General features: G+C 36.9%; 1 protein-coding gene across 14 annotated transcripts in view; it reads right to left on the bottom strand.

Moving 5' to 3' along the window:
• The window catches only part of Chd9 (chromodomain helicase DNA binding protein 9), a 268,879-nt gene that overhangs the window by 71,054 nt on the left and 185,614 nt on the right, over nucleotides 1-12,211 (bottom strand). For all 14 annotated transcript variants that reach the window (XM_045161271.1, XM_045161280.1, XM_045161276.1 and 11 more), the window contains 4 exons: nucleotides 9,925-10,135; nucleotides 7,790-7,985; nucleotides 2,400-2,567; nucleotides 1,124-1,303 (listed from right to left, as the gene is read on the bottom strand). In XM_045161271.1, the coding sequence (XP_045017206.1) occupies nucleotides 1,124-1,303; nucleotides 2,400-2,567; nucleotides 7,790-7,985; nucleotides 9,925-10,135 (755 nt within the window). The remainder of the gene's footprint in view (nucleotides 1-1,123; nucleotides 1,304-2,399; nucleotides 2,568-7,789; nucleotides 7,986-9,924; nucleotides 10,136-12,211) is intronic.

Genomic DNA, 12,211 nt, shown 5'->3' with positions numbered 1-12,211 from the left:
AATAAACCTAAAAACGAAATTACTCAAGCTGAAGATGGGCAGACATGTAAGCTACACAATCATCTAGGGAAGAACACACTTTTGTTTTCTTAAATTTTTTGGTTATATAAGTAACACAATATATTATCTTATAAAATACTGCAGATAGTATTAAAGAATTTAACTTCATAAAATGCCAGTATGAATGGTTTTGTGGATTTGAGAGTTTTATACATTATTGTTAAGAAGATAGGAACAGGTAAGGACTTTCTGAATAGAACGCCTGTTGCTCAGTAAATAAGGCCAACAATGAACAAATGCAATTTCATAAAATTAAGAAGCTTCTGTACAGCGAAAGTTGTTACCACGTATACATCTGAAAGAGAATTGATATATAGTATACAAAATACACCAAACACCCAAACAACAAGAAAATGAATAATCCATAACCAAAAAAAAAGCTATGGAACTAAACTGAGTTTTCTCAAAATAAGAAATGCACATGGGCTGAAGAGATGGCTTAGTGGTTAAGGTGCTTGCCTGTGAAGCCTGGGGATCCAGGTTCGATTCCCTAGTATCCACAGAAATACAAGGTGGTGTATGTATCTGGAGTTCTTTTGCAAGTGACTCCGGTTCTGAGTGCACTCATTCTCTCTCTCTCAAATAAATAAATAAAATAATTTTTAAAAAGAAATACAAATAGCCAATAATTTTTTTTTTTTTGGTTCTGTTTTTTGTTTTTTTGAGTTAGGGTCTCTAGCCCAGCCTGACCTGGAATTCACTCTGTATTCTCAGGGTAGCCTCAAACTCACGGCAATCCTCCTACCTCTGCCTCCGGAGTGCTGGGATTAAAGGTGTCTGCGACCACCAATAAATATTTTTAAAAGTGTTCAACATCCTTATCCGTCAGTAAATGCAAATTAAAACTATTTTGAGATTCCATCTCATCCTAGTCAAAACAGCTAGCATCAATGAAAACAAATGCCGGTAAGGGTATGAGTAAAGTGTAACCCTTATTCATGCTGATTGCAATATAAACTGGTATAGCCACTACTTAAATCAGTATGGAGTTTTCTCAAAAACCTACAAACAGAACTACCATATGCCCAACTATAACACACCAGGGCATACATCTCATTGTTACCTTGGCAAATGTTGATCCACGTCCTTCTGATTCAATAGTAATAGTTTTTGTACGACGTAGTAAAATCTGATCAATATCCTCTTCACAGAATTTAGAGCCTTCATCTTCCTCCTCCATAATGGCACCATAAGCACCTCTTCGAAGTAGGTCTTCTATTTCTTTTTTAGAAAGCTGTTGAATCTACAGAGACAGTAATTATAGTGATTACCATACTCTTAAGGCTCATAAAATGGGCAGCTATCCATAAAGAATGTCAAACACATAAGAGATCATGTGTAAATAACATCTGGACTTTGGAATGCATGTGAAAAAGAATTCAACAAATTAATTAATATTAAGGTTACTTTTTGCTGTCCTTAGAATATGAATTACCACCTACCTAAAAACCCCTGCATCATTACACCAAGGCCTAAAGTGCACATGATTTCCCATTTTGGTACTATGATTCTACATTAAACACATGCTTAGGCAAAAAAAAAAAAAAAAAAAAAAGGTCAAACAATGTCAATAATAAAAGTATTTTTTGGCTGGAGAGACGGCATAGTGGTTAAGTGCTTGCCTGTGAAGCCCAAGGACCCCAGTTCTGACACTCGATTCCCCAGGACTCATGTTAGCAAGATGCACAAGGGGGCACACGTGTCTGGAGTTCGTTTGCAGTGGCTGGAGGCCCTGGTGCTAGCTCTCTCTCTCTCTCTCTGCCTCTTTCTCTCTCTGTCACTCCAAAATAAATAAATAAAAACAAACACAGAAAAAAAAAATTTGCAGGGAGGGGGGAGGACGCAGGGTCTTATGTAAGCAGGGATAGCTTTGAACTTACTATGTAGCTGAGGATGGTCTAGAACTTCTCTGATCCTCCTGCCTCTACCTCCCAAGTGCTGGGATTACAGGAATGTGCCACCATAGTTGATTTTATATAGTGCTGGTGATAAAACCCAGGGCTTTGTGCACAATAGGCAAGCATTCAACTGAGCCCCTGAATTTTTTTAAATAATTGAACAATTTTATATAAATAACACAAAAAATCAAATTCTGACTTGCTATGCCATTATACAGATGCCCCCAAAATGCTAAAACATATCTATTTTGTAAAAATTACTAGAATTCACAAGTTCTAAAGGTATATAAATAGATCAAGAGCATTCAAAATTACTAAGTAAAACATATTGTGAAAACAACCTTGTGCACAGAACAGTGTCAGGTGTTGCTTGTGGACCAAAACTGAATGATGCGATTCTATAAACACAAAAAATCCAAGTGAAAAAAACAGTATACATACACCACCAACGTTACTTTCTCTTCCACTCATGCTCTGTAGCACAGCTTTATCTAGGCCCAGTTTCAGACTAGCTCGGTCAAACATTTCTCTCTCATATGAGTTACGAGTTACTAATCTGTAGACTTTAACTGCTTTGTTCTGACCAATTCTGTGGCAACGAGCTTGGGCCTACAAAAAAGAAAAAAAGAAAAAGACAAGGTACAGATTAATTATTTTTCACAAAATGTATTTAATAGTAACTTGTTTGTGTAGTATAGATAGAACAGTATGTGAGAATTTTCAGATATATTTGCTACAGAACTAAGTAGTTTTTTGCATTTTATAAATTAGAGTTTACCCTCATGAGATGTTACCCCATAAATGGCAGTAAGTTAAATTTCAAGCCTGTATTTCAGAGAATGTACGTCTCTTAAGGATTACTGGGTTCTAATGGGGATATGGTTGATATCTCTACGTAGAAGTTCAAGGTTCCAGCTAAATATAGAGGCTCATCCCTGTATCTTAACACCTGGGAGGATCACTATATCTTTGGGGTTATCTTGGGCTACATACTACTTAGGCCAACCATACCACAGTATGAAACCCCATCTGAAAAAAAAAAAGAAAAAGAAAAAGAAAAAGAAAAAGTAAAGAATGAACATACTACAAATCTGAAACCTTTTTACCATGAACAATCTGATAAAAGGAAATTCCATACCTGTCATGGTAAAAGCTCAGACACATTCAAATATTGTAATAAGACTATTTTGTTACAGAGTGGGCTTGAAATATAAATATATTTCATATTTAGACTTAAGACTCTAAGATATATTATTCAGTGTATTTACATATTATAAAATATTAAAAGATGAAAAACCAAAACACTTCTGGCCTCAAGTATTTTAAATAAAGAATATCCAGAAAAAAAAAAAAAAAAAAAGAATATCCAGGGCTGGAGAGATGGCTTAACGGTTAAGGTGCTTGTCTGTGAAGGCTAAGGACCCAGGTTTGATTGTCCAGTACCCATATAAGTCAGATGAACCAGGTGGCACAGGCATGTGGAGTTTTGTTTGCCATGCTGGAGGCACTGGTATGCCTGTTCTCTCTCTACCTGCTCTCTCTATCCAACTCTCTCAAATAAATCAATAGTATTTTTTAAAAAGTATATTCAAATTATAATTTTTAAAATGAATACAAAATCCACCCACAGAATTTCAGTTGATGGTTAACTCAAGTTTTACAATATATCAGTCAATGTATTTCTGCTTACAGTGGGTAACACTGGTCTGGAAAGACTGCTCAATGGGTAAAGTCCGTGTTGTGTGAGGATGAGGGCCTGAACTCATGTCAATAACTCCAAAGGTAAAATTCCAGGAGTCTGTATTCCCAGCAATGGGCAGGCCATAGGAGGATCTATAGAGCATACGAGCTAGCTCATCTAGCCTGATCAGTAAGCTCTGGGTTTAATGAGAGACCCTATCTCAAAAAATAAGGGGGAGAATCATTGAGTAAAGCACCCAACATCAAACTCTGGCTTCAACAGAGACATGCACACACACAGGCACTCACACAAATGGATACACTCATGCACACCCATTTAAAACAAAACAAAACAAAAGGTGAGTGACACTGAACTGGGAATAAAACCTCCGGTTAATAACTCTAGATGCCTGAATTTTATTAAAATAGAAGAACTAAGCCTGCACATATATGTTACATATGGAGATATGATTATAAAACATATGGGATATTGAATTTCTAAATTAATCTTGAATCCAAAGGTTCTATAGGTTTTGTCTTTAATATTAATCATCTTCCTCTTATCTTCAAGATATATTAAAAATGTGGTTTTATAATTTACAGGGGGCATCTGGGTATGGTATCTATAGACCTGTAATCCCAACTATTCAGGAGGATCTCAAGTTACAGGTCAGCCTGTGCAACACAGAGAAAATTCAATTTTAAACATTCTGGAAATGTAGCTCAGTGGTACAGGTCTTGCCTCATATGAACAATGGCATGGCAAGGGAGGTAGGCAACAAGATAAATACATACATAAATAAAATAAAAACTAAAAAATGTATTGATGGGCTTGGAGTGGTGGCACTTGCCTTTAATCAGCACATGGGAGGCAGAAGTAGGGGGATTGCTGTGAGTTTGAGGCCACCCTGAGACTTCATAGTGAATTCCAGGTCAGCCTAGGCTAGAGCAAGACTCTACCTCAAAAAAAAAGAAAAAAAAAGTATTGGTGTTATTGATACTATTCCCATTTTCTCTGTATTCACACTGAGATGTTTGGAAAGCAGAATTATAAACAGGCAACTTTAGATGTAAGAGAAAGTACTTAAGAGACCAATTTTTTTTACTGATTTGCACAGATAAGATAGATCTACAACACTAGTAAGAGAAAACAACTGAGAAGGAAAAGCTGGGGAAATCAGTCAAGTTTTGCACTATAATAAATAATACTTAGTTTTAAAACATTTTGTGCATTATCAGCAGTTAAATGTGTAAATAAAGTATTCAAAATCAATCTCAGTTCTACTTAATGATTGGCAAACCAAAGCTTGTGGACCCAATCTGGCTTTAAGGCGCTGGGAAAGGTGGTGCATGCCTTTAATCCCAGCACTCGGGAGGAAGAGGTGAAAGGATTGCCATGACTTCAAGGCCACCCTGAGACTACAGAGTTAATTCCAGATCAGCCTGGACAAGAGTGAAACCCTACCTCAAAAAACCAAAAAGAATGGTTTTAAGTGCATGCCTGTGAAGCCTAAGGACTCTGGATCAAGGCTTGACTGCCCAGTACCCAGGTATGTCAAATGCACAGGGTGGCGGGTGCATCTGGAGTTCATTTGTACTGATTGGAGGCTCTGGTGAGTCCATGCTCTATCTCTCTCCCTCTTTCTGTCTGTCAATCTCAAGTAAACAAAAAACAACAGCAACAACAACAACAAAAGGCTTTAAGTTGGGTGTGATGGTACATGCCTTTAGTCCCAGAAGTTGAGAGGCAAGGCTAGGAGGATCACTGTGAGATCTAGCCTGAGACTACAGAGTGAGTTCTAGGTCAGCCTGGGCTAGAGGAAGACACTACCTATGGGGGAAAAAAAAGAATGGCTTTTATAGGAGTGGGACCCTTCCACTGAGCTGTTGGCAAGGGAGGCCCCAAGCTATTGCCAAAGCTCTTGGCTGCCCAAGAGAACTAGATGGTATGAGCCTCTTGCCTAAGACACCACATACCTGGGCTGTAGGACACTAAGAAATGAAGCTGGAGTTAATCTGGAAACCTCCTTGACCCTGTTAACTAGCTGTTATGTTACTGAGAAGAGCTATGCGGCACATAGCTTTTAGAAGAAAAGATACCAATGGGCTTAATCAGCAGTGGACCCTGCAAGCTACAAGGCTAGCCAATCAGGCAAAATGTGTCAATTGGTGCAATGGTTACATGTCTGTTATGGGAGAAACAAACTAATCTCTGGATTTGAGACTCCATGAGAGGAATTCATGGCTCGTACTGAAGACCTAATCAAAAGCTTATGGCTGGGGAATCGTGAGCTATAAACTGATGTCTGGCTAAATAGATATATTATACGTAACTAACTGACTTCTAAATACTTATGTTTATGCCATATGTTAATGCTATTCTCACTTTTGGTTAGAGAAGCCTCTAGTTTCAGATGGTGTTGACCACCAGGGTGACTCAACTCATCAAAGTGCTGAGAAGTAGTGACAATAAGTGTTTAGCACTGAGACATCAGTATCACACCTTACAAGGTGCAGCGAACATTGCAGATCTGGCAGAAAGAATTAAAGAGCCAAAAGAAGGGAGGAGTTCTTTGCAAAACTTTTTTCCAGACACAAAGTGGCCATTGATAATCATGGCCTCACAGTGGCCTACATGACCTACACAAGACCTGCGTAATCGAAGGGAAAAAATGATAGCATCAATAGAGAGGGATAGAGAGATGGCTTAGAGGTTAAAGCATTCAGAAGGCAGAGGTAGGAGGATCACTCTAAGTTTCAGGCCAGCCTGAGACTGTACAGTGAATTCCAGGTCAGCTTAGGGTAGAGTGAGACCTTGACTTGAAACCCTCCCCCCCCAAAAAAAGGAAGGAAGGAGGGAGAGTGAAAGAGATATTACATAATCCATATGAAGAAATTACCTCTAATTTAATCTATGCATTAATTCTGTTTACATGGATACTGAAGAACTGAACTCAGGTATCAGACTTTACAAGCAAGTACCTTTAACTGCTGATTCATCTCTCCAATCTATGTATTAATTTTGGAAAAGCTTCTGATATTTTCAACTAGATTACATATGGTCAAAGGAGCAATTTGAAATAATTGTTACTAAACTGGATATGTTAAGTATTTGTTATTTTGTTTAATGCCTATTTGAACTATTAACACAAACTATAGAATAATTAAGACTATCACGTGTTACATGGGTTCTCATGTCATATCCCTTTATCCTCTGCTAATTTTGAGTCTATTTGATCACTCTAATGTTGATGTCTAAATAGACTCGTAACTTATATGCCTTCATTAGGATAAAAGTTCACTTATATAAAAGGAGTCAAATTCTGTTAATTTTTATTCTGAATAAGTTATACATAAAGCTTAAGTCTCTCAAATTAATGTAATTTTGAGGGGTCACATTAGTGATTATCAAATCCAGGGCCTCACCTGTTGTAGGTAAGCATTCTGCCATTGAGCTTATGTGTCCATTACCTATTTTAAAGAACACAAATACTGTACTCAATAATATATAATTTTATCTCAGGCAGAGGAAGGATCACCATAGTTCATGGTCACCCTGAGACTCCATAGTGAATTCCAGGTCAGCCTGGGCTACAGTGAGACCCTACTTTGAAAAACAAAAAAGAAACAAACAAAACAATAATAATAAAAATAAATAAACAAAACAATAAAAAAGGTAATATATAACATTATATAAATTGGTAAGAACTAATTAGTCTGTTATATTTTATTCTCATTAAATTATAATTAAAATAATTTCACCATTTTATTTAGCACAGGTGTTAAACACATTTTACTCTGTTTTGACAAAAATAAAAATATGGATCACCAAAACATATGTGTGATTTTTATTGACTGATTTACCAGACAGAGAGAGAGAGAAAGAAAGAAAGAAAATAAATAAATAAATAAAGAATGAAAGAAAGAAACAAAATAAGAGTATTTATGGGCGTACCACCAGGGCTCCTGCCATTGCAAACGAACTCCAGCTGCATGTGCCACTTTGTGTATATGGCTTTATGTGGATATTGGGAAATCAAACCTGGGCCAACAGGCTTTGCAAGCAAGTGTTTTTACCATTGAGCCATCTTTCCCAATCCCCACATGAATTTTTCACAACAAATCACATTCTTTATTAGCTGAGGAGTTACCTGAAGGTCATTTTGAGGATTCCAATCAGAATCAAAAATTATGCATGTATCAGCTGCAGTTAAGTTGATGCCCAGACCACCAGCCCGAGTACAAAGAAGAAAAACAAATCGATCTGAATCAGGTTTACTAAACCGATCTATAGCAGCTTGTCGAAGATTTCCTCTGACTCTTCCATCAATCCGCTCATATAAATACCTATTTAAACGAAATGCAATAATAAATTTACATCATGGATATCATGAAAATGAAGACACAGTTTATAAATGGTCAAGTCAGCTTTCTTATAACACTATGTTTAGTGTAAAATAAACAAAGCATTATCACCCCAAGTAAGTTTCTAATTTGTACTTGGTATTAATGCTAAGAAAGAAAACAAAAATTAACACAGAGATACAAAATGTCTGTATTGCTGCAGACAGACAGATAGGACAGACAGACACACACACACACACACACACACACACACACACACACACGCACACGGTACTATTACAATAAATATCACCTAGGAGTTTGGGATGTAACTCAGTGGTATAGCCCTTGCTCTGTATGTAAAAGGCCCTGGTTTGAACCCAAACACCACTTTAAAGAAAATGGGAAGGGAAGTAGAAACAAAAAGCCCTACCCTAAAAATAATCTTGCTGATCTCATCAAAAAGTACATATTTTTGTAATTTTTTTTAATGAGAGAGAGAATTGGTGTGCCAGGGCCTCTAGCCACTGGAATTGAACTCTAGATATCTGTACCACCTTATGCACATATGAGACCTTGCATGCTTGGGTCATCTTGTGTGTCTGGCTTATATGGGACATAGGGAATCGAATACGGGTCCTTAGGTTTTGTAGGCAATCACCTTAACCACTAAACCATCTCTCCAATCACTAAAGTATATTTTTAATAACTTTCACAAGACCATACAAGCAGCCTATGAATTGTTTCTTTTTATTTTCTTCCTTGTTACTCTCAAATGGTATATGTGCTTATACAGTATGGTCTATTGAGAACATGCTGGAATGCTGTACGAGTCTTTATAGTCATTACTGTAAAGCAATGACTTCCAACTTCTTTTATCTTCTCCATTTTGTTATTATATAAAAAAATTTAAATTATAAGATTTTAATAGAAAGAAAATACAAAATATTTTTAAAGCTATGGGAGGAATGTACATGGTATTCATTTGGTATTTGCCATATTTCCTCTAGTTCTTTGAATATATGATTTCTTAGAGTTTTATTAACAGGAAACAGGGGTGTGATTTCAAATAATGTTACTTATAATGATAACAAAATTTGGGATTTTGCATGAAATTCATTACAATGGAAATCTATATGTACAGACATTTATCTCATTATTAAGTTCTTTCTGGAAGTAATCAGGAAATGAAAGAATGGACAGAGGAAGTGGCAAATTAAATACGAGCACTGCTCTCACTGCTCTCTAAGGAGATGGTAGCAGACACTAAGGGAACTCAAAACTCAGCAATGTAGAAAATCAGAGAACTCAACACTACAGGAGACATCTTGAAAAGGAATTGTGGAAGAGGGCTGAAAGAATCTAAGAGCCACAGAGTGAAAAAGTGTATTCTGAGGCAATGTTCCCCTACAGGGACTGACTGATGTGTTCATGACCCACAGTGAATACTGATAACCCCACTGAGGAGAGCCCTCAGTGTAATGGGGGTGGGAGCGGGAACATAAGAATATAAACCAATGGGAATATGACTGATATGAAATATGCTCATGAAATAAAGTTCTCAATAAAAAAAGAAAATTAAGAATGGTATTTTCAGGAATATTGCAATTTAATGTTCGTATGTGGTATACAATTGAGGACAATACAATTTTGGAATGGGGCAAGAGAAGTGGGAATATTCTCAGATTAACGTGTACAAGGCCTTGGGCACACATTGAATCATTTTAAAAGAAAAAAAAAACAAGTAAAAAAGATGAATGACTTAGTTTTATCATATGAACAAGTATAGATCTTTACCTGTGTAAGGACATATAAAGTGTCATTATCTTAAGTTTTACAAAGTAAAATGTGTTATAACCCTGCTTTTAGGTCAAAATATTTGCATAAAACTTAACAAAGAGCATAATTTGTAGTATAATCCAATAGATCCCTATATGCTTACCTTTTGTGTAGGAGATAGTCCTCTAGGATGTCAAGGCAGCGTACCATCTGAGAGAAAATGAGCACTTTATGACCACCTGCTTTCATTTTGGGAAGTAATTTATCAATAAGGACCAATTTACCAGCAGACTGGATCATTGCTTGGAGATGAAAGTCAGAAGCCGCTGGATTATATGTATCTCTAAATTCTCCAAGTATTTTCTCCTCAGCACCTAACCAAAAAAAAAAAAAAAAAAAAGAAGAAAGAAAGAAAGATAATAAGAGGAAGAAGAGGGGAAGGAGCAGGAGGAGGAGGAGGAAGCAGGTGGCAGCAGCAAAAGAGCAGGCAAATCCCAACTACTGTATTCTAAGTCAGACTGGCATTCCTCTGAGTTTCTATAAAATACAACTTTCTGACACCAAGCAAATTTTAGATTAAAATTATTGGAATCTGTGGCTACGTCTCTACCACCATGATACTATTTTTTTTTAATTTTTTACTAATATATTTTATTTATTTATTTGAGAGAAAGAGGGGGAGAGAGAATAGGCATGCCAGGGACAGCAGCCACTGCAAATGAACTCCAGATGCATGTGCTCCCAAGTATATCTGGCTTACGTGGGTCCTGAAGGATCAAACCATAATTCTTTGGCTTTGAAGGCAAATGCCTTAACTGTTAAGCCATCTCTACAGCCCCAACATGACACAGACAATGTTTTTAAGAGTTTTTTTTTTAACCTCCATAGATAATCTGATATAATGTTCTATATAGATTTATGTTTGCTAAATATTTAGTAAGTGCTACCAGGAAAGAAAGATCAATACGGTGGCCCATACCTATAATACCCAGCACATGGGAGCATCAGGCAGGACTTCTGGGACTACCTAGAGAGACCCTACCTCACAAATAAAAACAACAACACAAACAAACAAAAACAAAGGGCAGAGAGATGGGAACAGTGGGCAAAAGTGCTTATTGCACAAGCCTGATGAACTGATTCCAATCCCCCAGCCAACATAAAACTTAACACAGTAACAAATGTCTTTAATCTCATCATGTTTAACACAAGATAGAAGGCAGAGACAGGAGAACTCCCGAAAGTTCACAGGCCAGCTAGCCTTCATATGCAGCAGTAAGGTGGAAGGTGAGGACCAGAATCCAAGGTTAGCATTTGATCACCGTATGTGTGCCCTGGCATACAAACACACACACACACACACAAATTAAAAAGTAAATAAACTATGTTGTAATTCAAGTACATAAATACATACATACATACATTGCATAGATATATATGTATCTATATATCTATATCTAGCTATCTATAGTTATTTCATATATTTTTAAACAGTCTCAATGGTGGTCACAATCAAAGGATGATCATAATTATCTGCATATGATGTGGACATCTTGTTGGCCATCGAAATAAGGAAATAAGAAAAAAAAATAGGGCTGGAGAGATGGCTTAGCATTAAGGTGCTTGCCTGCAAAGCCAAAGGTCCCAAGTTCAATTCCCCAGGACCCATGTAAACCAGATGTACAAGGCGGCGCATGTGCATGCATCTGGATTTTGTTTGCAGTGGCTGGAGGCCCTGGTGTGCCCATTCATATTCATTAATTCCTCTACCCTCTCTCTCTCTCTCTCTTTCAAATAAGTAAAAAAAATATTTAGGACATCCATTTTATACTTAGCAGATACTTAATTTACTCAAGAGAATCTAGACAAGAATAAAGGAAGCTATCCATTTTTCTTTCCTTATCCTTTCTAGATATGAAAGAATAAGAGTATTCCAAGAAAAATATTAGTTTTTTGGATGAAATAAGGAGTATACTTATTAAAAATAAGTGAGGGCTTAATGGTTAAAGGCAATTTCTTACAAGGCCTAAAGGTCTGGGTTTGATTGATTACCCAGTAACCATTTAAAGCCAGAGGCACAGGGTGGTACACGTGTCTGGAGTTTATCTGCAGTAGCAATTGGTCTTGGTAAACTCTTTCTCTCTCTCTCTGCCCCCTTTGCAATTAAGTAAATAAAAATATTTCAAAAAGAGCAACTCAAACATCATACAAAGAGGATATAAGTAGAAAATTTAAGTAGAACTTAAAAAATTTATTAGGGCTACAGAGAGATGGAATAGTGGTTAAGGTGCCTGCCAGCAAAGGCAAACGACTAATATACAATTCCCTAGGACACATGTAAGCCAACATGCACAATGTGGCACATGCATCTGGAATTTGTTAGCAGTGGCTGTTGGCCCTTGTGCACCCATTCTCATGCTTTCCCCCTCCTCTTTCTCTGTCTCTCAAAT

Source organism: Jaculus jaculus, chromosome 1 (assembly GCF_020740685.1).
Source record: "Jaculus jaculus isolate mJacJac1 chromosome 1, mJacJac1.mat.Y.cur, whole genome shotgun sequence".
NCBI classification, from domain to species: Eukaryota; Metazoa; Chordata; class Mammalia; order Rodentia; family Dipodidae; genus Jaculus; species Jaculus jaculus.
Note: the sequence above shows the minus strand (reverse complement) of the source record. Positions and strands in the feature narration are given on the sequence as shown.